Raw genomic sequence first — 27,422 nt, forward strand, 5'->3', positions numbered from 1 at the left:
TTTCTTGGTTCGGTTCTCCTGACTAAGCAGGTGCTTGGCGTCGGGGGGTTCAGTTCCCGGCGCCGAGTTGTTTTTCTTCCCTCTCCCTTTGATTTGCACATTCCACGTGGCAGAATGTGTTGCAGTTTCAGTGGTAGGGACGCCTTGGATAATATAACTAAACAAATGCTTTGATATTGAGAAACACACTTATGGAAAAGCTTTCTCTGTAATATAAACCTTCCCCCCTTATCCAAACTGTATATTTGCTGTTTCAGTTGTCACTTGGCTTTTTTTTTTTTTTTTTTCCAGATTACTTCTGGGCCAGCCAGTCACTTGGGGCCCTGCCAGCCTGACTTGGTCAGAAGCTTTCCCTTCTCTTGCTTTAGATTATAGAGCAATTTCCTGAATGGCATGTCACATAAAATATCCAAGATAGCTTGTACTTAAAATTGGTCTGTCTGCTGTTCCGATAGATGTAAATTTGCCTCTTTCAGTCCATTTGTGTCAAGAACTAAAACTGTGAACATATATCTTTAATATTGGTGGGTGTTAACTGAAATAAAGGTTTATTTTCATGCTCTTTTAAAAAATGTCATGAAAACATGTGGACATGAATCCACTTAGATGAATAGCATCTCATCTAGGTTCTGCCCCAAGTGGTGATGGTGCCCAGGCATTTCCATTACCAGCAGTGGACTTTGCTTTGGGAAATTGTCTCCCTCTGTTGAGTAGCTCCAGTATTTACTAGGAATGAGCTTGCTCTTTAGTAACATCTTCTGTCCTCCTGCTTGCTGCTTGTGCTGTCACGCCAAACCCAGAGGACTAGACCTTTTTAAATCCGGACACTAAAAAGATGGTCAGAGCAGAAAAAAGTTGGAGAGAGATGGAGAGAAGCACTTAATGCAAATTGGCTTATGAATGTAATGATTGCAACGTTTGAGCATGAAAGTTCATCTTGCAGATCGAATGCCACTGATACTGGGAGAAAACAAGACTGATAATAAATGCGAGTGGTGTCCTTGTGGGAAAGGACATGAACTCTTCTGAGGAAAATTAAACGTCAGAGGTCGGTGTGAATATATGGTGTTTGCAGTTTCAAAGAGTTGAGACCACTCTTAACTGTAATGACATTTTTTGCCCGTTGAGATTCGTTTGCATAGCCACGCCTCTTGTTTTAATAAACGCAGGACATATGCCTAAAGCTGCTGCTGCCAGCATTTGCTAACCTACTTCTTTTACCAAACCATTAAAAGGACCACGTTACCTTCGTTGCAGAACCGACGCTTTGGTCTGCCTTTGCCAGCCAGGTACCAGCGTCGCTCCCAGGCGCAGGGTTGTTCCAGCGAGTGGTGCGCGCCCCGCGGTCGCCGCCACTGTGACGGGCGCTGCGTTAGAAAAGATGGACATCAGGTTTTTGCTTAGGGGGTGGAACCTGATTTGGGGAGAATGGTTCATTTGTACACCTGGAAGACTTTCAGATAGGAGTAAAGCAGTTTGGTCACTGCTCCTATTGATGGTGCCATGTGTCTTTTCAAGTCTGAGTAGGATTTTCTGGGAAGCTCCACGTGGGAACTTGGACTTAGAGGTTTCATATACTTGAACTCTCCTACCAGAAGGAGAAAAGGTGCTATAGTGTTCTGTTTGAGAGTAATAATTTTCAGAATCAGCTAGCAGTATGTTAAGTGCTGCTATCTATAAAGTTGAAGGTCAGTGCACGGAAACATGGCTGACAAAATAGTGCGGTGTTTTTTAAGGATACCTTTTGTAATAGATATCTAATTTGGTTTTATGCAGCTGACTTTAGGTACTGCTCAGTCTGCGATGTGCAGCCAGAACCCTGTTGCAGGGTGGTTGCCAGATGGAGCATGGAGAGCATGAAAATGGAGCCATTTCGGACCCAAATATGAATGAAGCATTTGCCTTTGAGTAACTTGGAGCCAGAGTCAGCCAGCTGAAAATGTCTGTACACCAGGCTGGGTACTGCTTACCAAAACAAGCTGCTAGACCCAAAAAATGAAATAGGGCTGATCTGTTTTGCAGAAGTCTTACACGCTGTTGATGTAGCTATGAGTGGCCTTTTGTGAAGGTGGAGAGCAGCGCCTTCCTGGCTTGTCCGAGGCCTTTCTGGGTGTAGTTTTGTTTGTTGCCTTTACAATTACTGCTTTCAAAAATGAAATACCTGGTGGTGATCAAAAAAAGGCAGCACAAATGACATGCAGTAACAAAGCTATTTTCACTGTCTGCAGAGTTTTCAGTAACAGTCTTGGGTTCGTTCCTAGCAATAAAATAGCTGTGGTGCCTGGCCCCTGCTTTGTTTGGCTGTGGCTAGCCATGCGGTTGGTGTCCTCAGGCTCATCGCAGCTCCTGTAAGGACTAAAGTTTGCAGGGTTACAGGGGTTAATGCGCTTTTGTCCAAGCTCTGTAGTACGTGCAGAACTGACCATGCTTAGGTCTTCTGAAAGATACGTTAGAGCATGCCGTTGTTTCTGTTTCCTGGAAGATAGAAATCAAGTAGGACCTTCCAGTTTGGGTTTTTTTTCCCCTCATGTTTCATCAGCAATTAAGACTTCAAAATTGGGAAGTGGTTGCATGTGTGAATTTGAGGCTTGCTATATGATTATAATGTGGGTGTGCAGTGCCCAAGAGATTCTCTCAATTCTGCTTTTAATTAGTGTTCAGTGTTAACAGGTAATGTTAAACACATTTCAGTTTCTTGGGTGCTCTGCAGGACAGGAGGTGAGCTGGACCAGCGCTGGTGCTTGTTTGTGGACAGTTAAACACGAGCTAAGGCTGCTTCATTTTGTGTGTCACAGAATCCACTGCGCTAGTATGTGAACTTGCCCATAATTACTGATAAGTGTACTTGAACTGTGTGGCCTTCGCTCGTGAGACATTTCTGCAAAGGTCACCGTAATACCGAGTAAGAGGTGAGGAAGCTTTGCTTGTTTACACATTCTTTAATGGGTGGAACGAAGGTAAATTTGATGTGGGACTGTTTTGAGTGTAATCTTTCAATTCAGAAACTTAAACTAGCATGTGACCAGTATGTTTAGTTGTGTTTGGGGTTTGTACTTAACAGGCCTCAGGATTTTTGTTGCGTAATGTAACGTGTGGAAGACAAGTCAGCCTTGCTTCCGTCATCTTTCTCTTAAGAAAGCAGAGTGAAAGTTGGCTGGCTGCAGCTGGAGCAGCGCTTGGTGGGCGCACGCGCGGGGAGCTGCCGCGTGTCGAGCATGATGCTGGCAGGGCACAAGCACGGCGCAGGAGAGAAGCACATTGAGGCGAAACGGTCGTTGCTACTTACATGCTTTCTCTTGCAGCGGTTCCTTTTAACGATGGGCCACCGTGCACCTTTGTCAGATTTGGATGAAGACGCTAAAAGGGGCTGCTGTTCCGCAGATCACTTGTGGACCGCTGTTGAAAACCGTTTTTCTGTGGAAGCTTGTCCTCTTCTGTGCTGAGTCCATCCATAAACAACTACYTTTCTGTCCTGTAACCTTGAGCGTAGAGAGGTCCTGGGCCTGTTTGGAGGTGGTAACGAGAAGATCAAGTTCAAATACTTCAAATGCTATTCCAGAATACAGTTCAGATCTAAGCTCCGGTTCCTACCTGAGTAGGGAGTGCGTTGCAGAGCTGCTGTGAAGTTGCACAAGATGTACTGGGAGTCCTACAAATCAGAAAGTCCTGCCAGTTCGCACAGCCGTATTCGAACTGCAGGTGGGAGGGGGAAGYGTACACTGCGTAGGTACCTTGGCGCGGCGGAGGCTGCTGCGTTTTGTGTCCTAATGAAAACGTACTTCTGCCTTAAGCAAGACACTGCTTGGGCTTGTACAGTTATTTGCATATCTGGGACTTTTTTTTAAAGCACAGTTTCTAGCACAAGTGTGTGTTAATGTCAGGTGGACAATAAGGGTAAGTATTCCGTGAGGGACTGCTGAATTACTTGGCAGGAACTAACAAACTTTGTAGCAGCTGTGATGTGAAAATAACCCCTTGTTACAGGTGGAAACGGAGAGGGTAGTGTCCTGCCCACGCTGAGCCTCGGGGCGCGTCCGGAGACTGAGCTCCCTGCAAATGCTGGGACAGCGGAGGCGAGCAGCTGAGTCGTGCCGGCTGCTGGGAAGTGAGCCGCGTGCTCCGAGTGCTGGGAGGCTCCTGCACGTGTTGCAGCAGGAAAGCTGCTTGAAAGCTTTTCAAAAACTGTGTTGCAGAGGCGCCCGAACATTTGCACAATTTCAGCTTGTAACTGATGTGCTCGAGTCTGAGCAGCTTGCCAGTAGCTGTTTATCTAGAGTGTTTTTCCTCCTCATCTCTTCTTGCAGCACTTCCCAGAAGAGCCTTCCCCTTTGCACTTGGAAAACAAGGGAAAACTTTCTGGACRGCAGTTGCATGTAGTCTTAGCTCTGAGAAGTAGCTGTTTCTGGTGGAATGCCGCATTTTGTAGTGCCCCTGATCTTGCTGGCTGGTAATCTCCAGTTACTTGAACAGCATCTCCACTGCACAGTGAGGTCAAGGTTATTTACTTTGGTTTAAGTAGTGTCTGGTGGAAAGCTGATTGACAAGCTGTGTGCTAGATTCCACTTAACTCTTTGCTGCTCAGATACCTGAGCTGTTGCGTCATTAAAAGCAGTGGGTGTCTTTCCTATGGAGGAATACCTGTCGAGTATAGACTAAATCTAATGATAGCTAAATCACTGTTGATGGTTTTAGTTTTTCAGTAAACAGAAGCAGAAGACTGGAAAACTAAGGTTTGAGAAGAAACAGGTTACTTGTGATCAATTATTATGCTAATTAAAATGAAATACAGTGGGCATATTGAGCATCCTCCTACATCACAGAGAAATCCAGTAAGAAGTCACTGTCTACACAAGAGAAGCTGGTGTCAGGACTCGAATTTCACATTCCTAAGACCAAATAATTGGAACCTTAAAACTAACATACACAACTATTTTTATAGACTACCATCTACTATAGAGGCATCTTCACAATACAGGTAGATGTATAAAACTCTAAACTTTATGATAATACTCCTCTACCGTTTTCACACTTGATAGAGGACAGTGTGTTCAATTAAAAAACACAAGATTGTAATGCAGCATCTTTGAACTTGAGAACACAGTGTCAGTTTATGGACCTTTTGTAGATGATAACATAGCTGGAACTGAAATAAAAACTAGAGGAGAACCTTCCTTTTAGTTTTTTTACTTCAAGTCAAATGCAGTGGGAAAAGCTATGGCTTTGAAGTAGCAGTCTTGTGCTACAAGTATTTTTCTGTCACTGCTTTAAAATATATACACAGAATTGCTAAAGATCACTTCCTTAAGAACTTAGATAACAGCTTTTCAGTAGAGTCACTTTGAGATAATAGTATCACAGGTTTTCAGTACTAGCTCTATGCCGCTAACTTACTGGCTTGTGTTACCAGCCTTGGATGGAGAACAGCGATCTGAATCCTGAGTAAAAGGAGGTAAAGAAATATCCAAGGTAAGTTCAAAATCTGAACTACCTCATCTCTAGCAGCAAAGCATACACTTTATTTTTAAAAACATCACTTTTTTCTGTGTGTAGCTGCAGCATAGCGCCTGAAACTGACTGGAAAAAACAACAGGAAACAACTTTCAGGTTTCCGAGATTTTATTTTATATATATATATATATATATACACACATATATACCAAATAAAATCATTAAATGTGTAACACTTCAAATCTGTAATTAGAATACTTCAATAAATGATTTAAATCCTTCTCACTAGTCCATTTGACTTACTGTGTACATGTGCTGCCTGTTTAGTCTTGGCAAGGATTCCTTCTCCCTAATTTGAGCCATAAAAGCAGGCTCACTTTGAACTTTCCAATCCTGCTGCAAAAATAATGAGGTTATGCATCCTTCAGTGCCCATGTTGGGCAGTAGCACCAGTGTAATTAGGGAAAACAGCAATTACCACACACATTCAGACTGCATTGAAATGAATACTATCTATTGGGTTTTTGAGTATGTAAGTTTAGCACCAGTTTATGCAGACTTCCAAATACTGCATTTGTGATCTGTTGCACGCAGCAGGAGTATGGACTACAACCAGGATCCTGCTGGTGGTCAAATGCCAAGGCTTGACCTTAACTGAAATAACTCACTGCTTCTGGGTAAGCAGTGGTTTAAATGATATTTAGCAAGCGTCTGACTCCCAGCGAAGCTCAAGCCAGCGGCGATCCACTGTGTTAGGCAGTGGGACAGTTGCTGAGGCAATCCAGGCTGTACGAAGGCAGCCTGAGAGAGCGAGTAATCCTTCGGAGACAGGTCACTGAGCCCTGGTAATCCCAGGTCTTCTGTCTTTAATTCTGCCTACATGATCTGTGGGTAAAGAGCTCCTGTACTGTAAAGTAAGGCACGTGTTGCAATGCTGGAAAGGTTTGTGAGTTTTGTCACTTAAGTAATAACTTGTAGGTGACACCTTTTTGTATCGGCTGTATTGAAACACACATTGCAATGTTTCACTCAAGTGTGAAAAATCATGCCAGCTTGTTACATCACCCTGACAACCTACCTTGTGAAGGAAGTGCAGTTTATTTTTACTGCATCTAGGGTAAGTTTCCCTCCATAGGAAAATACTGGTGTCAAAAAAGAAGTTGTTGGGAAAACAGAAATTGGGTTGCAGTCAAGTTCATAGTCTTCATTAGTGTCTGTAATAGGTGATAACACAGCTGAGGGTAGATAAGTTGTAGTTTCAGTAATTGGATTAGCAATGTACTCTGAAGCAGTTTGCATTTGTCCTGTAACCTCCRCTACTATCTTCTTGTACAAGTACGGAAGCTGATGCTCATACATGTCTCCATCTGTTGTGCTGGGTAAAGGCTTGTACTCACAGTCCTGTTTCTCAAAGCTGCTTTCCAGTTGCCAGTCATGATTTTCACTGCTGTTAATATTGCTGAGGCTGACTTTGTCCTGGAAAACCAGTAAGTCCTTCTTTATGAAGGCTTCTTCTACTTCTGTTATTTCAGGCTCTTCAAAACTGCTCACATTGTGTAGAAACGGACTGGAAGGTAAACTCAGCTCACCCTGGTGGAGGGGTACACATACAGCAGTGATGAATAATTATGCAGTAAGTGTCTTCTGACCCCCTCAAAATGCAAATATCTTTCAGCGTAACATCTAATACTGCCAAGAATGAAAAATCTCTGTATTGTTCTTGCATTTCATTTGCCTGATATATACTACAATCTCACATGATAAATGCTTGATTAAAAAATTCAGCAGTTATCCACTACCAGAAAATGTTGGATTTGCTACATTAAGGGATTACTGACTTGCATAACTTATATATATATTTTTACTGAAGATGGTGGAATTAGAAGAAAAACAGTACAACTTACCTTCATAGCTGTGTAGTTCCTAGCCCATGTAGCATTAGCTGGGTTGGGAATATCTTTGCTATACCACTGAGGCACAATGACAGAAAGGAGCGAGTGTAATCTACAAATCGAACATATGTAATTAAAAGCATGAATCCAATATCCAATATCTGCGAGTGTTAGTGAACGGGAATGTGTTATGTGCATTTAACTACCAAAGAATCCTGTGTGATCATGGCTCCCCTAGTTTGGACCAGCAGAAATCCAGGCTGGGTGGGACTGCAGATCCTGCAGAAGTTAGTGGGGACACATGCTGAAGTTGCTTAGTTTTGGCTTTGACTAGACAATAGAGCTATTGACTTTTTTTTAAAATGCTTACGGCCACTAGTCTGCTTTGAGAACATGCACTATTCCACTGGCCAGTTGTTTGTGATCTCCAGGTTTTACTCAGTTCAAACCAAGCCTTTTTGACAGACCTGACTCCAGAAAATCAGTCTTTGAGTCTTTCAAAGCTTGATTAGTATAGAACCTTATGCCTTGATGCCTAGACTAGATGGCACCAGCCGTATCATCCCAGATAGACGGCAGCATTTTTGCAATGGTGATGCTTATATTTGGATGGCTTAAGTCTGTCCTGTTTAGGCCTCGGGCCTCCCACATCAACAGATGCAAATAATGGGCCTAAGTGACAAGTCTGTAATACACAAATGTGAATGAGGTTGCGTTTGTAGAAGCAGCTCTTTTGAGCACTAAAATAAGAGGGTTTCAAATATATGTCTAAGCTTTCAGGACTGGCTGGAGCAGCTCCTAGCTTCCAAGCAGGAACCCCTACTCTTGGTGCAGAACCTGGCACAGGTGCTGCAAGGGAGGCATGTCCTAGCACTGTTCAGGGAGGCCTGCTGCCAGGTCTAACTATACGGATGGCCTGCCAAGGGCTGTGAAACCGGCCTGTGCCTGTTTCCCCTCCCCCCAACAGTGACTTCCAGGCTCCCTCCCTGATCTGTTCTCTGCGAAGGGAGACCCAAGGCCAGTCCATGGGAATTCAGCAGCGACGAGGCTAGGGCAGGCATGCAGCCTGCTCCCCGACCCCCAGCCGRAGCTGGGCTGGGGAGGAGGCTGCTGGCACAGGCGTGAAGAGAGACGCTTGGCGCACACGGCTAGCTGGTGAGGAAGTGCCAAGTGGGTACCAGGGGAAGTTTGTTCTAGGTGCTGATATTGCCCATATGGAAAGCCAGGGCAAGGTAACCCTGAGCAACTACTGATTAAGTGGAAACGAATGCTGCATAGCATCCTCTTCCTCCAGCCCTAGTTAAATTTTTTACCTGGTATGACTAACAGCAGTACCTGCAGGCCATGGTCTCGGGACTTAATTTCATCCCCAGGGGAATTACCAAGGATTGTACCACTTCAATTTCATTTAGTGGGAGCGGGATTTAGGGTCTGGATTAAAATTTCCTAATGTATATGAAATRTGAACATATTTTAAGCACAATATGTGTTATTATTACCATTCATGTAATTTGAAACCTTTATTCAGAACAATCCTCCCTCTTCCTCAAGATGTTCTAAAATAGGCATTAACATGCCTTCTAACAAAGACTCTACATTGTACTTGGAATTGCAATGTAACAGATAAAGCTACTTACGCTTTCCGTGCAGGAGGTATAGCACACATACTGGCTGAGAATATGAAGAAGCTGCAGGTAAGCACAACAGTAAGCCAGTCTACAGCACCTGAAATCCAGAACACCTATTTTTGATCTGTATTAACAAAGCAAGCTTTTAAATATACTAGTTCAAATTGGCCAACAGCCATGGTTTGGCTAGTGTTTGCACTCAAAAACATACCAAAACTTTTTTTGGTTTAAAACCTGGAATCTGGAGGTAACTAATGATATTTAGGGAAAACGGTATTTTGTAACATCATAATCTCCACCAGTATCTCTTGAGATATTTAGTCCAACCCCCAAAATATGCAATTGCTGATCTCTCTAGTACTGAACTTAACACTGGTAGAGGAAATGGACCTGAGGTGATGCATGCAACAGAATGGTGTTAAGTAGACAAGATCTTACAAAAACAATGAATGTTTAATAGACTGTATCAGTGAGTTAACATTTTTTTTTTTTTCAATGAACATCTTGGCTTTAATGGGCTTGCACTATCTATCTGCTTAACATGTAACTTTCCACAAATCCACATTTTAGACTGGAAATTTTTTTTTTTAATTTTTCCAGACTGTTTTAATTTCATCATGCTCATCTCCCTAGATTCCTTCTGCAGTCCATGAGAAAGGCTTCTCAGAGGGCTATTCAGAGAAGACAGGCTCCATGCTGGGGAGATGAATATCCTAACTTCCACAGCTTGGAGGTTGAAAGACAAATGCTCTTCTCTGTTTGTATGTGGGTCAGCTCAAACCAAAGTTGTTAAAACTATTGACAGCAGTTTTGATTTGCTGTGTTAAATGTTAGTCCATGCCTGCAACAAACWATTCTGCTAGCCTTAACCTACTACTCTTAACTCTACAACTAATGTTTTCTTGGCAGAAAATTGGGAGCTTGAAGACAAAAGAAGAAATGTTACATTTTAAAAGCAGCTGAAACTAGAGTTTGCAGTAATTAAAGAATAGCAGGTAAAGCACTTCCTGTCTGTGGAGAACACTAGGCCACAGGATAGAACTTCTCCTGGCCCCTCACCCCCACCACAGATTCATTACTTTCCAAGCAAACAAGCTCGCTGTTTCCCTGGGGACTTTCTCCAGCAGCAGTAGATGCTGTCATCCACAGGAAATAATTCTCGCCATCTTGTAGATTTGCGATGTAAAATGAATGTTGGGCAGTCACATTATGAATGGCTGAAAGGAAGAGAGGGAGAATCAACATTCTTATTGTGTTTAACTCTAAAGAAGTAGGTTTCCAGAACTTGATGTCAGATCAAGTTACCCTTATTATAAGGATACCCTTATTGTTCTTCAACCCTGTGAGTCTTATTCTCTGGTCTTCTCTCAGCATGTTTTGCTGTATGTTTTGTGCTCTGAACAGCTCCCGTGCGTCCTGTCCTGCTTCCTCTTATGAGGCTCAGGTTATTTTTGAAAAAAAATTAACCCGTGAACCATTGCATTTTCTACCACTAGTCTGAGTAGAACTGTAAGTTTCTCTAAGGCCCGTGGCTTCTTTTTAATCTAGAAGATGCTGCAGACAAATGAAGGGCTTATGACCAACAGTGTTCTGTTCCTTCATACATTGGTCGTGTTTTTGTCAGACTTAACATTTAGCAACTATGCTAATTTAAAAGAATTGCTTCTGCTAGGTTAGTTTTATTAATATTTGGACTATAGTATATGCTATCTAGGCCCATCTAATCAATATGTGCTGTAATTGGAGTGAAGTCCTGTGCACTAAAAGCAGTGCAATGATTTCTGGTCCCAGAGGCTGGCTCTGCTGTTGTCTAGCACACTTTTGCAAAGCCAGGAGACTGATTTGCAAATCAATAACCATACATTGTCTTCCCAAGCCTTGGGAGGAGGGACCAGCTGYTCCAATCCAGTGGAAAATCCACTTTGTTCATGGTATTGGTATCTAGCCAATGCTCATTGAGCATGTAACTCTTCTCTTTCTGTCCTTTTTCTCCCTGAAGAAGACTCTAATCTTGTATTGTCATTAAATTAGCTCCATGTAGCAAAACTATTCCTCAAAACTAATAATATTGATCTAATTTAAGGGCGCATTAGAATATTTTCCCTAAATAACACCTGTCTTCTTATGCTATCCCTAGGGCCTTTCCAGCACCTCAGTTTCTTAATGCAGCCACTCTTGCACCATACCTGGGACCTGGCGAGGCACCGTTATCCTCACTTTGTAATTGAGGTCTGTCAGGAACGAAGCTGTGAACTCCTGTGTCTCCAGTTACAGGCTGCCCCACCCTAACTAGCCAGTTGTGCTTTTTTTTGTTTTGTACTAACAATACACATCATTGAAATAAAATAAAATAACCTTTTCTTTTTTCCCAGTATATGCATTTATTTCTTGATAGGTGTGTTTTGCTCTTAGTGTAGAAACCAAGCCTGTTTACAATAAAACAAGCCACATCATTATAAGCAATTGTCCATGTGCTCTTTTTACTTTCTTTTCCAGGCTGTATAAAGTCATGACTATCTATCTTATTTAGACGCAAGGGGGATTATTTTGTTGTTGTTTGGTTAGGTTTGGGGGGGGAGTTGTTTTACGCATGGGAGTGGCTTTCATTTCCTTCCTTTTCCTCCCCTTTTTCCCACCCCCACCTGCATTTTCTGACCCACTTTGGATGGATTAAAAATGTGGACTGGGAATTTTCTTGTTCCATACTAGATGAAGGTATAGTTTCTGATTCTTACTGCAGAGATTTTTTTTTTTTTTTAATTCTTTAGCTAAAAACATTTTGTTCCCATTGCTGTAAGCATTAAATGTAAAATGTCTTGGTTTTTTTGGATCCAAAGCTGTAAGTAATATACATAGATACATGTGCTAGCAGATTCTCCATCTAATTTCAGCCTTTTGCTGTCACTAAAGACTAAAACCCAGAAATTCTCTGATGAACCAGAATGTCCTCATGCAGTAAGATCTGACTTTCAATGTTAAAAAGAAAACCTCAAGAAAATACTTTTTCTTGTAGGTAATTTTTTATGCTTAATGAGTACATTATGTATGTGTTTATTGTATATGTCTTTTCAAGAGGTCTCCTGACCTTACCTAATCTATCTAGCTAACATAGATACACACACAGGCACATACATATAGATACACCATGGTGGAGACATCTGTTGTTCACTGTCTTTCTGTAGTGATGTCTAAAGCTCATCTATAGTCACAATCAGTAATAAATTAGATGAAAAAAAACACACTAAACAGGAATTTAGGGATTTGATTGTTACCTTACAGTATAGGTACTAATTCTGAATGATGGGTGAGAAAGAGGCAATATGTATAAATAAAGAATAGAGGATTCTAAAGAAAAGGAAAAAAAAATACTTTCCCTGCACTGTTTCTATATAAAGGAAAAGATGCTTATTTAGGAAAAAGAACCTTGAGGAACTTGTTGTTCAGAAACCGTGACATAGCACAGAAACAATAACTACCTGGCTGACAAAAGGAGCATGGAACAACATTTATTACTTTAAGTCAATGCTCCTTTGCTGTTAGTGAATCATTAGAAGGGCTATAGAAGACTTTGCACCATTTGGCTTGTTGTGAGACTTAAACCATTGTATGGAATTGAACAGATACTACATAGATGATTGGATATCCTGTCTTTTGACTATGGTTGGTTGGGAAGGTAATGTCCGAGTCTGAAATGAGGTTTGTATGCTGGAACGATGAACCATCCATTAAAAACTGTCATGCAACTACTGAATAAAATTTTGGAAAAAATAATTTCTTGTGTGGAAGTTATATTGATGTTATAAGAGAGGACTTGCATGGTAAAAGCATGCACATACGGGAATGCAGTGCCTACTACCTGACAAATATGTCTCAGAGTATGTCTGCATTTGTTGAATATGGCTTTCAGAAAGTCCGTTACTTTACTGTGCCAATAATTAAAAAGGGCTGCATTGATTATAACTTAAGTAAACAACTAAAAGCAAAAAAAGTGTAGGGAAATCTAATAGAGCATTCTGAATTATTCTTAATATGAAACTAAGTCAAAGCTTTAAAATAATTTAAACACTGACCATCTAGTCCTGTCGATGAACACCCGTAGCAGAGGGAGAAATGAATCTGAACCCTGCTGCTAAAGCTCTTGGTAGTTCAGGTCAAGAGTTGGTCCCTGTGGCTCCTAGACTATACAGAACTTTCTTGAGTTATCTTTCTTTCCCTCCCCTCCACCATCCACCCAACACCATACACATCACATTATTTTTTTTGCCAGATACCTACCATAGACTTCTGGAGCTACCTTACTGTCTTTTTTTTGGAGGTATATATTGTACTCTGTAATGCAGCCCATTTGCTGGTTGGCAGGGATTTCTTCCCATGAAACCAAAATGCCATTTGTCTGTGGTGTTGGATACATCTGGGGCCCAACTGATGGTGCTACAAAACATAAGACCAACTTTTAAAGCCAAACAATTTAAGCCAGCTTAAAAATATTTAAAAGACAATTGCTGTGATTTACCTTTTTCTCTCGAGTATCCCCTAACTGATGCCACTTGCCCAGCTCTGTCCTGATAAAGTGCAGATACAGCAATGTGATAGCACACGTGATCTTTTATGTGCTCTAAATAAAGAGATTAAAAGTGGACAGTTACCCGATTAAAGTATTTACAGTCATGGTTAAACTATTTACATTATCAAGTTAGACCTGAGATGAAGCGTCTGATTTATTACACATCGTTCATAAAGAAGGAAAAAAAAAAAAAAGCTGCATGGTCTCCTATTTAGCAGCTTGGCACAAATTTATTGCTTTTTAAGAAAGTCATGTTAACCCTTCTTAAGGATGGAATCCTTTGTTTGTTCATGAAGCAACAGCTGACAAAAAAGAATGAATTCTCCAAAGAAAATCTTGGATCACTTTTTATGTTCAACCAGAGGAGGAAAGTAGAGTAATAAGCTGTGTAACAGCTAAGATATGATATGCAGCATTTTGCTATGTGGAAGATAACTTAAAAGCCACAAAAGAATGACACCTTAGTTCTTCCTCATAACTTCATATGAACATCCTCTTCCCAAGATCAACCCTGTGGGTTAGGAAAGGCTGACAGTAACCCATTCTTGTCCTTTTCAAAGCACAGTACAAAATGATGGCATGAGTATGCTGGGTTTTTTTGCAGCTTGCTTGAGAGCAGGGATTTAAAAGCCTATGAGGCATAGCAGCAGGACAGAATACAGGAGACTAGCTAGAATAACACTCACTGCATTCTAATCATACCTTTACAGCTATTTGGTATAAAGAACACCAACACTTCAGTACTGGTTTAGATTAATAATCAACAATTGTTAGAACAGAAAAACTCTTTCTTAAGCCTTGATCTCTTGTAATTTTTGAGGTTTATCTAGCTGTTTTGTTTCATTAGGGAAGGACTGGTTTTTTGAGAGAGAGAGAGAAAGAAAGAAAGAGAGACTTTCTGCTTACCAGATATAAATCTCAGTTGAGACTGACTGCTGAACTGCAGCAATCAAATTTTTCCCCCATAAAAAAAGCTTTAAATGCCATACTTTCTCAGGCTGAACTAACAAAAAATAGGAATCTGACCTGTTCCTTAAAAAGAGCTTTCAAAATAAAAGGCTGCTTCAGTAATATCCTACTTCTAAACTGTAGTTACCTGATATCACTGTAGACAGGTTGGATGCTAGAAGTTTTATCCAGTTCAGATGGGGTTCCAGGCTCTTATTTCTATGTATATCTATCCATTCCACTATGTATCCATTGATGAATGCAGTAGATTTAATGGGAGGTTTCCAAATGACTAAGATGCTGTTATTTCCCATTGCTATAGCAGAGACATTCCGAGGAGGAGGTAAATCTTAAATGGGAGAAAGAACAGCCAAACAAAAAACACCCCATCAGTACAAACGTGCCTTACAGTCCCTTAACTTGAAGTGAGTGTCAGGTGCTATTAGTTGTCTGTATTCAACTTGGTAAGTTTGATATATGTTTTTTACTACATTTCCTCCAGTTTGGTGCTATGCAATGTATCAAAATAAACCACAGTTGAAAGAGAGCCTTTATGCCAAGGTGATCTCTGCCTGTGCTGATAGGAATAGAGCCACATTCTTTTCTTGTCTCACAGTGCAGCAGTTAGAACACGCACAGCTCTGCTTCTTTACCCAAGCCATCCTCAAGCTCTGAGAAGATACTGTTGCTGCCCAACCTTGCTCCTCTATTAGAGCCACAAACCCACATGGTCTCCACAAGACCAAAGCTCTTGCTTTCACAGCTAGGTCCAGGTTACTTTTTCCTGCAGGAGAAACTGCTGCGAAGGTCACCAATTTTCCATCTGTCGTATAAAAGCACTATCATTTTTTATGACCAGTTTTTCTAACAAATACAATTGAACAGTGCCCACAAAGCAGTTCTCATCTTACTCCCTCCAAATAAATAATCATATACCAGTTATATTTCTGCATCAATCCTATCTCCACCTAGGCTGCCTAACAAAAGGACTCATGTAATCAATGCATTCTGCAATCTGAGCTGTGCCATCTGCCTTCAAAGGAGAGAGAGCATCTCAGTGATGTCTGATGCAGCACTGGGTAAGTAATATTTAGCAATGTATTCTGTAAATGTTTTACTTATGACTTATGTCACAGCAGGACAAGTGCAAATAGCGGAGTCTATCTTTAAACAGAACCATCTGGTTACTGGGAGACTCTTCTGTGGCAGGCTAGGCTATCAGCATAGGAGATATGTGGCCAGATGAGTTCACTTAATGCTCATTAGTTTTGCTGTACAGGTACAACACACAGTGCAATTTCATGAGAGCTGAAGTTTGTGCAGCTGTGCTTTCCCCTCACCACCACCTTGTCTTCAGCCATGCAGTCCCACCCTCTCTCTCTTGCATCAGAAAAACACTCCTCCTCTCTTTCTTTTTTTTGCATGATTTATTTTCTGCCCGGTCAGGTCCCTGGATGGCTTACAGTGCGGTCAAACAAGCACCTTTGTCAGCTGAAGGGGTGGAGGTAAAATTACAGCAGCACTAATTTAGGACGACTTAACTTGTCATGAAACTGCACCTCTGCCCTCAACCACATATGTAACTGGATCTAAACTCCATTCACTGCAGATACCTAAAGATGCATTGAGATTGACCTTAAGGAGCACAAAGTGGTAGGATGGTAGGATCTGAGAGCTTCCATGGTACATAACCTGGAACAGTACAAAAGAGAGCTGATACTATTTCCAGTTGCCAGACCCAGCGAAAGCCCTTACCCTGAATGCCCAGCTCAGTCATAATGGCTGCAGGAGGGGAGCTGCCCTTCGAGTTATCAGCAGTGACTGTTATGTTGTAGTCCATCCTTGGCGTGACTCTGGTGTAACTGGTCTGCACGGTAACATTTGTTTCTATTGCTTTGGGACTCCTGTGGTTTAGTGCTTGAAAGGTCACTGTGTACTGCAGGATTTTTCCTCTCGCTTCTGACTTGCTCAAAGGCTGAAAAGAAAATGTGTTTATTACTCTTTTTTTCCGACAAGATCAAAGACTGGGAGAGAGGAAAAAAAAACATTAACAGTACATTGCAGAAAATTGATTGATTGAACCTAGAGTACCCTGAGAGGCTGCCTGAAAAACTTTCAGATCTGGGGGAAAGAGGCTGGTTCAGCTTCCTGAAAACTCCACATGTGTTGAGACAGCTAGCTGCTCACAGAAGATTTGCTAGCTCTCTGCACGGTGAACACAAAATGGCCTATGCATAGTGCAGCTCAGTACAGAAGTCACACACAGTGAATTTAAAATAAGCAATAAAAGACGTTCTACAGCCACTAACGAAGTGACTGGTTTATTCTGGTAATACAGTAATCATGAACTAAGTATTTCATCTGCTTATAAATTTGCTTACTACCATAAAAGGGATTTTGTGTTACACTTATAAACCCTCCTGAATAAGGCTTTAAAAAGCACACGCTTACTTTAGACTGCAGTTTGTCCATTCAAGGTGTGATTCCCAACCAAATGACAACCATGGAGTCTTTTCCGCATGAGACCATGAACCGAAGCAGGCCCTAATTTCAGAACCTTCTATGAAGGCAGTTGGGAGGCTTGATATTTCCTGGCAATACTGAGTCAACACATTTTAATTCCTTTCCTGGAAAGGATTTAATCCAAATTCACTTTTCATTCTCTCCCAGAAGCTGGTGATCATAATCAGGTCAGAAAGATCACTTGACTTGCTACATGCTCTCTCACCCTACAGCCCTATGGCTTACTACTACCAGCCCTTCAAAAAAAAGAGTTCCCGGATCTGTTTATCTGGACCTCTTCAAGTCTTCTGCTTCAGGGCAGATGATGGGTTCAAAGCATCACCCTAACTCAGATGCTCAAGCTGTCCGATTTAAGTGAACAACTTTCACTTAGAGGTATTTTTTTTTCCTTTCTTTTTTGTTCTAATAATAAAGAAGCTATTTATAGTGACAGCGTTACTTGCTGGAAGATAACATGTACCAACTAATGTTCTTTGGTAATAAATTATCAGGTTTTACATTTTCTCTTCCGAAAGCAGGAGGAAACACAGCAGTGCTATAGTAATTGCTTCCTCATTTCTTGAGACTGCTTTTTCTGAAATATATTATTTGTTTTAAACTAGAAATCAGGTGGCCTGAAGTGCAGCCAATGCATTTTAAAGGTAGTGTAGTTTCCCATCAGTACTCACTGGAGAACATTACTACATAAATGAACAGGTACTTTTATGACTAAAAATATCACCTGCCTTTTTCTGAAGAATCTGACTTCATTAGCTAGTATCTTGGCTGCAGAGTTTCTCCTTTTGCAGACCCTGTTGCCCTGACCTGTGCTTTCCATTTCCAAGCCTGACTGCAGTTCCCTGCCTGTTCCTCTCTTGGGAATCCCTTGGCACCTGGCCACAGTCTTTCCCAACTCTCATGTTTTGGCAGGTCAGCCCATCACCCACTCTTCTCCTTCTCCAGACTGTAACATAATCGCGTGCTACCCAACACGTCACTGCACACACCTCAAGATACTTCCCATTTCATATGTCTAGTGTTTGGCTGCTAAACCTCATTCCCAGGTATCAGTCACGACTCTTACAAAGTGGGACCCTTGCAATCTCTCCCTTGTTAATTTATTAGTGCCTGTATCTATCTATGCAATGCTGGGTATCTTCAGATCTGGTTACCGTTTCTGTTTGCCTTCAAGCAAAACTGTAACTGGAATGAGTTATTTCCCTAATGGCAGTGACAAGAGCACACCTGACCTGAGATACTCTCTTAAGGTTACGTATCTTTCTTAATTCTTATTTWTTTTTCCTGTTCAATTCAGTTTAGTGAAGGTCTTCTGTTGCTGAATTGCTCATCTTCCAACCAGCAAAGTAGCTGGTGACAGTGAAACATACCCATTCTTTTCGCCTCAGATTCAAGTCACACTCTTCACAAGAGGCAAAAAGTATTAACTGCACAACTGGATTTGTGAAAATGAGCAAGTTTTGATTCTGGTAAAATCCAAATTTTTAATAAAAACCAAAATGAGATAAGAAACTGTTTAAATTCTACAACTTACAATACGCTTCTCTTTGAAAACTTCTTAATCTACACTGTCACGCATAACACCTACAGCTGTTTTTTCCACTCTGGTTGTATGAAAGCACACTTTGTGCTATCAGTTTCACAGCTTCCTCTACACAGAGAATTTATTTTGTTTGGCTGTTCTTTTTTCAATAATGAAACAAAAAAAAGGAAGAGGGAAAAACACTTTTAAAAATAGGAAAATGTTTGCAGTTTTACAATTACTTTGGCAGCGACTTAGGACAAAAGCAGCACCTGAAATTACTCTGAAAACCTTCTGAAACTATGCTGAAACTAAACTGGCAATAGTTTTTTTTTTTTTGTATTAATGTGAAAATATGAAAACATACAATGGTTGTACATTGTACTAAGTTTGTGTCTTTTGCTTTGTACCTGTTGTAAAAACTATAAAAACAAAGTGTCATAACCATTTTATGAATGACACCACAGGAAGTCTGCTTAGATAAAGAAAGTGTTGTCAACTCTCTATTGCGAGTTTAATATCTTAAAGCCACAACTGGTGGAGTCAAATAATTACATAAGAATTTCTGCTTTCACTTATAGTCTAGTGTTAGTTGTTGTGGAGAAAAGATCTAACTTTAATTGAGAGGTTAACTAGAGACTGAAAACCAGAAGTCAAAGATAATTATTCTTAAAAAACTTACTCATTTTGGAAAACAAAACAAAAGAAAACAAACAGCAAAACAACCCACGATCTGAAGATTCCTCTTAAGGCCTAACCTCTAAGTGCTGGATTGGTAATAATGGAGAAACTCTCCTAGCACCTAGAATGACACTGTCTGTCTGTATCAGTTCCACAGAAAGGATGCGACAAGGAGCCTGAAAAGCAAGATGACACATTTTTACTTATGGCTGGTTGTCTTGCTTCCTTCTGCCATGACTCAAATCTGTCGCTGTGTCACCGCTATACCTGAGTTCAGAATCTGGAGTACAGTGTGGGAGCGGTGTCACTTACGGCTCCTTGCTGTCTAAAGACTTACTTTCATTGTGAAAGTTATAAAAGACAGGGTGTAAACCTTTTCCTCTAAATTGTATAATAATGTGTAATTTTTAATCTACAGGTTAACTGGATTTAAAGCTGAATTCTTTTGAAGCTACTAACCATGTGAGGCACCACCATTTCAATACAAATTCTTCATCATTAGCTTTTGGGAGGCTCTGCTCAGCAGACCCAAACACAACCTGACTGTTTTCCTGCCCCTTTTGTGTACAAATACTTGCTCCAACTTGGTCCAGTTTCAGATCTGCAGCTTTATTATTAGCAAACTCTTTCACATGTGGCTTGCCCACCACCTGTTTCACACCAGTACAGAAAAACAAATTCTTCCTGGTACTGCACTATGACAAGGGATTAAGGGACCATCAATAAAGCAGTAACATGGACAGAACAGTATCAGTTGCCCAAATTGTATGCAGCTATTAAATGTTTTCCAGAGTTTGATCAGTCACCTTTAAGGGCTATTACAATAAATCACTTCTTCTACTCCCCTATTCTTCATCACTCACAGGTCTTCATGTAAGAGCAAAAACGTCTCTGAAAGGAGTTCATATTTCAAAAGCACACTCATAAGCTGTGTGCGCATGGAGAACAGAGGGCATGCTGTGCCCCTTTCCTCCTATATTTTCTATCCTGACAGTGTTTCTGTATGGCGACCAGTGCAAAGAACATAAGAATTACTTGAGCATTTCTGTTTTCACTTAAAGTCTAGTGCTCGTTGTTGTGGAGAAAAGATGTAACTTTAACTGAGAGGTTAACTACAGATTGAAAACCCAGGGAATGAGGAGAGAGAGATATTAATTGGAAAAAAATTTAAAAAACATTGCAAGGCTGTTATCTGTACCTTTACATATATCATCAGGGATGCAGGTCAGGGTGTGGAAAGGGGGAAAGGAATTTGTATTTTTGAGAAAGGTGGTAACTCTGAGTTGTGTTACTTCCACTTTGGCTAACAAATGTAATCCTCTGCTCACTGAAAAGATATGCTGGGAGTGTGTCATACTTCCAGTATGACACAAAGTTTTGGGAACTTTTAAAGGGAAATTCTGGAGAGGAAAGGTTTGATGAATTTAGCACAGTGAGGAAAGTCCTGGGTAAAGGGTTCTTCTATATCACCGGACAAAACAGTGGTAAAAGCCCTGTGCTGTCTTTGGTTTAAGTGCTTTTCTACAAACATAAAATACAGTTTCTCCTCTAAACTTGCTCATTACTACTGCATTTGCTTAGGTTTTACTTAAACCACTTACTTACCTTCCAAAAAAGAGAAATGTTCTGCATTTGAGAGTCCATATCCTGCTTTTTGTACCAGACATCTAAGAGCCGGGCAGGCACTGGTTGGGAAAGAAAAAAGGTGAGCAGAATTAATGACTTTATTTTAAAGCAAATAAACAAAGTATTGAATAGGGTAAAGAGGTAAAAATCCTGAGACAATTAAGATTTAAAATGTCTCTGAAACAGTGTAATGCCCAGTGTAAAGACTCCAGTCTTTACAGTATTTTTTTGTGTTTTAAGTCTATATCTACTATTATGGTTAATTTTCAGCTCAGTGATGACTGCCCCTATAACTGGGTAATCACAAAGAGAACAAAACATAAAAACAAGACACGATTATACTCTGCCATTGACTTTATTCTGCACTCAGTAATCAGTATGATTTCCAAGGAAGCCTATAAACCCAAGTGACAGGATCAACTCCAATCTTTATGTAAAAATCGGAGCTAATTAAGATCCTTGGGGTTGGCCACACCAATCCTGAAGCAACAGAGAGTACCTGACCATTGCTAACAGGTCTAGGCCATAAATAGCTTTAACAGCTATTTGGATAGGACCTTGTCACAGATATTTTAAAAATCCAAGCACTTCTCAAGATTCTCCTTATATTCATGGAGTTAACATTTAGCGCTCAGAAAGCCAACAGTATCAAAGCCTGCTGCCAACTCAAGGAAGATATACTTCCCAAAAAGCTTTAATGTTTAGACTGTTTGAAACTCACTGAATAAACCTTCTAAAATAACATTAAAGTGAACTTCGGACTGCAAAAACTGGTGAACAATGTGCTCAAATAGTTCAGAATCAGATAGAGACATAAAAGGAAAGTCATTGTGACAGAAGATAATAAAGCTTGGTTCCTCTAGGTCCCTGAACAAAATAAACTCACCAAATTCAAATAATAATTGTTACTAATAACCTAAACAGCAGGTAGCTGTTGCCCAGCCCTGACTAGAAAGGGACAAGGGCTGTCTGCTGTTTGCTAAGCTCAAAGACAGAGGAAATCCTCCACACCAGCAACATTAAGAACTTTCTCCTGTATCAACTGCAAATAGTGACTGGAATAGAAAACAAAAAGCAGGACCCACAGAAAAAATAAAACCTAAAGACATTCACTGTGAGGGAGGGAGGAAGGGGCAAGCTCAAAGCAGCCCCCCCCCCCMMAAAAAAAGCTCGAATTGCATCTGTTGGATTCCAGCCCAGATTTTAGGGTTCATTTCACATGTGAATCACACAAATTAGCTGGGAGGGGAAAAAAAACAACAAAAAAAAAAATGCTCATTTTACACCAGTGCTTTCATAGAGCAAGTTTTGTGGTAGGTCAGGCCTACAGAAACATGAAAAGAATTATCTTATTAAAAAGGTATACTCCTGAATTTGCTAAAGGCCAAACTCATGTGTAGAGCTTCAGCTACTTCAAAGAAGATCAACCGTTATGTACTCAGATTTTTTCATATGCAACCTCACCTTGCTCTCACATCACCTGAGGGCAGAAAATACTCCTTGATTAGCTGAAGAGATTCTTTACACCATTGGCTGGTGAAAAGGGGTGATGACCACAAACACCATAGCAACCCAGAGTGCATCAAAAAGGTTAAGAAAACTGTTGAGAGGAAGGTGGGGGAGGGAAGGAAAAGTTCACACCTTCTGCATCAATCAATGCTTCTTACAGAAACTGATGCTGTCAGTAGTGGTAAATAGCATGAGTAATAACAGTAGGAGCCTGCAGATCTTATAGTAATTCACAAAAAAGAGCAATGAAAGCCAAGCACAAGATGAAAGGAAGGGATGCCAAAGAAGCCAACACATCTTTGTTGAAACACAAACTTCTGAGAAGCTTTCTTCTTTCACAAGAACTGAAAGTTTTGCAGCATGTGACTTCATACAGCTCAGCGTGAAGTCAAGCAAGCAGAACGCGAGCCTATAGCAAACCTTAGACATCTAATATTAGAACTGGCACAGACTAATACAATTGTCCTCATGTTCATGCTGTGTGTTCCCTGGAATCTGCTCTGCATTCCTGTGAAGTAGAAACGCTACGTGCTCACCTTCTACTCCGAGATGGGATTGGTCTCTGGAATATGTGAGCGGCTTCTGCTCTGTTAAAAGTACACAAATCTCCACTGCTTTGTGGAAGGAGCCATTTGGGAATTCTCTGACTGAAATGTTTTTCTACTTGGAAAAAGATGACTTGCCAAAAACCAAACTGTTTTGTTAAAACTTGTCAACCACAATAGAACTGAGAGAACCCAGGCAATTTTCTGGCCTGTTCATTTGATTTCTCAGCAAATTGTCTGGTGAGCTCAAGAACCCAGAGTGTGTTTCCCCAGCTTGAGGTTCATTAGCAGCAGAGGTTCACAAGGCAGACTTGCATGTGGGATTGCTGCAGTAATTCAGTAAAATGCTTAGATGTGAACCAATACAAAATATTTTTATTTTCCCAGCTAAAATGCACAGGCTTTTCCAGATGCATGGCAATGTGGCAGGCTGCTACAGCTCCAGGCAGTATGGAAAAAATGTCTCCAACTTTTAACAGTGTCAGAAGAATATATTCTTCAGACTTTCCTCAAAGGATTCTTGAAATTCCTGTTTTGTAAGAAACCTGAACATATTTTTTAATCATTAAAAAAGAATTCTGTCACAGAAAGGAAAGTTTACTTCCCTGTTGGCTCTGCTTCTGGGATTTTTAGAAAGTTCTAACCAGGAGGGAAAACCAATTAGCATTCTGAATTCATTAGTTAAGATTTACCCTTCTATRTAAACTTCAGATACAGGCTTAGTGTAACAGATCACATATTTTATTACCTGCTTCTGGAGTCTGGGTTTGAAAAGTTCTCCAGTTACTCCACAGTCCTCTCTCAGGGTGAATTTTACAGCTAACCTGGAATTCGTATTCTGTGTAAGGCTCCAGATCATAAAGACTGCATTTTTCACTATTTAAACTTTCAACCTTTAATGAAGATAAAGGACATATAACGTTAAACTCACAAGAAAATAAAGGTTGAAGGTAGTGATAGTCTGAATTATTAATGCCCATATAAAGCCCAAAATATGAAACTGATAGTTTATTAAAAAAAAAAAAAATGGAAAAAAAACTAACCTAAAACAACTTTAAGAACTCAAACAATGTCACAATGAGTATTAGGTTTGCAGTTCTTCATGAGAAAAATCCCTCGTTTAATTATGTGAAGATAACACATTTTCTGTTCACATATTTTACATAACTTCAAGCAATACATTTATCTTACCCTTTAAAATAAAAACAAAGACCTTAGAGAAGGCACAAGCATGGGGAAACTACACCAGTACTCCTGAACTATAATGAGAAGAAATGATCATATTTCAATAAAGGACTGCTTCAAACATAAGCTCTGATTCCTCAGAGCATCATACAAACATTAGACATAAGGGAAAATATTCATGCACACAGTTCCTTACACAATCAGGGTTTTGCTTTCATTCGGTTTTAGAATAATGGTAGAGTTTTTGACTGATGGTTTTTCTTATATGTGATGCCAGAGAACAGAGAGGCTAATCTGAACAAATTGAATCTAGTAAAAAGATAATGAACTCATATTGGCAGTACTAAAATTTAAGTAACCTCCAAGGATCACAACTTCATTTATTTTTCAAAAAAAAATTATTACCATATTCCACGTGTAACTGTTAAGTGAACGATATCGTAGTCTAAAGTGCTGTGCTTGTGCTTCATCATGCCAAAAAACTGTGCAGTTTGTTGCAGAAGAATTCTCAAATTTCACTAAAAACTTGGGAGGATGTGGTTTCACTGGCAGCAAAAACACAAATAAGAAAACAGCACTTAGATATGCAGCATAATTAGAAACACAGGATTAAATGGAACACTAGAATAACAAGCTTAGACTGGTAGGTACTTTTTCTGTCAGGTTTAAATTAAAATATAGTGCTTAAATGGTTTTCATTTCTTTCTAAATAGCTAGGACTAACTGAAAGGAGGTAAGTAATACATTTACCTATGTCTATTAACATGAACATGAGTGGCTGTGAAAAAGCATTTCCTAGTTCATTGGAGGCAGCAACCACAACTGTGTAAGTGGAGTCAAAATTCAACTTCGTGCTCAGAACCAGCGAGCCAAATTTATTATTCACATTTTCTTCTAAAAAACATAACATATCAGTCCCATTTGATAGCCTAGAACAGAAGGAAAACTCTTGGTTAATACTTTTCCATACATTGTGAAAGATAGATTCCCCAGATGTGCAGGGGCATCTGATAAAACTATGCTTGATTGTATCTGTTGAGACTGTGACTCTTTCAATAACTTGTAGGAAAATTACCTTTCAAGTGAAGGACCATTCTATCGAAAACGAGGTAAAGTAATCTGCCCCTTCAAATTAAGATGAAAGATCTACTTTATCTGCTTAAATACAGTGCTTTCAAGAAAGCTGAGGTACAGTGTTTACAGTAAATACCCCTCTATGCTAAACTGCAGCAAAGGTGTTATACTGCTTTTTTATTTTAACTGCAGACAAAAGAAATACTTCTGGATTTCCACTAAGCTGCAAATACGTGAGTAGGTTCTTTTTAACAGTATAATAGTTAACCTGGTATTTCTTTATAACTGAGCATAGATGTTGGCATCCAAGAATCTGGGGTGGTGATGGGCTTTTTTACATAAGTTAGTCAGTGGTCTAAATATTTAATGTATCTGCAATCTAATGGTCAGATGGCTTGACTTCAGACATGACTTATTTCAGTCTATCATTCATCCCATTGCATTGGATAACTTATTTAGCCTCTCTGTGTACTCCTTCCACTTGAATCAGAGATGATTATATTTGTACCACGTTGCTTCAGGCTGACTTTTTGTATTTTGTAAACTCTGAGACAGAGTGACAAGCTCACATTCTAGGTTTTCTGGTAGAGCTATTGCCAGTCACAGAATAACTCAATAGAGAAGATTCACCACAGGGAAAACAGCAGGTTTTACCATTTCAAGACCAGTTCCAATATTAAACTTCCATTTCCAAAAGGGGAGACATGTCTTGGTATACGCTCTTTAATTGCTTAACCCAGGAATAATTGAATTACTGCTGTGCAGCATACACAAATGTAAACAGAAGTCTTTTTAATAGCTATAAACGACTTTTGTGATCATGGGAGCCTTGGATTGACTTATTCATAAACCTATTGAATCTTTTGTGTGCTTTGATAAAAAGAAAGAGTAAATCTGTAATAAACAGTGCAAAAATAAAAAAACCCTCTAAGATACAATTATAAGTATTAAAGAACCTATATCCATGTGTTACTTACTGTATTACATATGTAGTGTTTATGTATGTAAATCTTCCTTTATTCCAGGTGCAGGTAGGATTACTATCTGTCCCATACTGTATACACGATACATTTTTTGGCTGATCTGGAGGATCTTAAACAGAGATTCTTGTCAGTTTCTTCCTTAAACATGTCAATGGGAGAAATATTAACAAATGCTAGTATATTTTTAAAGAGTTCATAGACAAGTAGGTGCAAAAAATTCAAGCTGACAATTTTTAAGTGCAAAAATAGTTGAGTCTATGATCTCTGCAATCTATTGAGACCTCTAGCCCTTGTGCAAAACCTAAGTCACTTTATAAGGTTGTCAAATGAATACAAGCGCTCAACAGCTGTCACGACTGAGCGTCGCAAGTTTTGCTTGAAGCAACAAACCATTATTTCTTAAAAAGAGAAGCCTGTCTTCCACTGATGTAGAAGGTGACTGCTGGAGCAGCATCAGCTTGTCTATGGCTAGAAGAAAACCTGAGATTCCCTTAGACTCTTTCTTGCAAGTTCCCCGTGGACTAGAAACATGGGTTTCAAGGGTGGAACAGGAGAGAGAGAGTCTTGTATTTGCTCCAACAAGCAGTTTTATTTAGCATTTTTCAATTTCTCAGTGACTTGGACTCCTCCTCTCACTTACTACTGTGGAGCAAGTTGGATAACACAAGCATTATCACTGTGTATAAACTAACAGGTTAACTTTTTCAAAGGTTGGATGGTGATACACAGTGGGTGCAGAGGGACAGACACAGGTGTATGCAGAGTCACCCCAAAAGAAGGAAACGATGCAAATATGGTTCGTCCTGACCATCCATATGGGTGGCTGGGAATCAGGGGAGATCCTCTACAGTGTTGCACAGTTTCAGCCTGCAATATCTTATATAAAAAGAGCCAATAAACATAGCACCATTTTTTAAAAAGGCCACCCACTACTAGTTTCAAACGTACGTCTCAGAGGTACCACAAAAAACGGGTAAGAATAAAGAATAATGAAATTGTCCTTACTTCCAGACTCTATATCAATTCCACAGATGAGTTTTTTCTTGTATTCACAAACTACTTTGCAAGTAAACATGAGTTTGCCATATGTACGGACTAGAAATTTGGTGCTTACTGAACTGCCATAATTGCTAGTTAGTTCAGAACTGTTAAAGAAAATAGCTATCTTGCATTGCTCATTCTGTTTTGGTTGTTTTAGCTGGCATGAGAGGGTAATATTCATTCCAGGTTGGACATGAGAAGTAGTGTTAGCAGTCATATTTCCTTTATTGCATATTTCTGCAACACCACGGGGAAG

The 27,422-nt window shown here is 40.1% G+C and overlaps 1 protein-coding gene and 1 long non-coding RNA gene across 2 annotated transcripts; one reads left to right on the forward strand and one right to left on the reverse strand.

The window, feature by feature from the left end:
- Positions 1 to 269: 269 nt before the first annotated feature.
- IL12RB2 (interleukin 12 receptor subunit beta 2) lies at positions 270 to 27,422 on the reverse strand. Its single transcript, XM_026074563.1, is given in 15 exon segments — positions 270 to 6,537; positions 6,540 to 7,038; positions 7,353 to 7,452; positions 8,978 to 9,065; positions 10,048 to 10,185; positions 13,244 to 13,399; positions 13,482 to 13,583; positions 14,629 to 14,829; positions 16,236 to 16,455; positions 20,809 to 20,888; positions 23,632 to 23,776; positions 24,474 to 24,613; positions 24,819 to 24,997; positions 26,120 to 26,234; positions 27,131 to 27,422. Coding segments are annotated over 15 exon segments (2,673 nt in total). The 5' UTR covers positions 27,384 to 27,422; the 3' UTR covers positions 270 to 6,280.
- LOC112970310 lies at positions 6,948 to 11,327 on the forward strand. Its single transcript, XR_003254948.1, has 3 exons — positions 6,948 to 7,081; positions 8,991 to 9,963; positions 11,106 to 11,327. It is a non-coding gene; the product is annotated as an uncharacterized LOC112970310 (long non-coding RNA).

Source organism: Apteryx rowi, unplaced genomic scaffold (genome assembly GCF_003343035.1).
Source record: "Apteryx rowi isolate R43461 unplaced genomic scaffold, aptRow1 scaffold_39, whole genome shotgun sequence".
In the NCBI taxonomy this organism is placed as follows: Eukaryota; Metazoa; Chordata; class Aves; order Apterygiformes; family Apterygidae; genus Apteryx; species Apteryx rowi.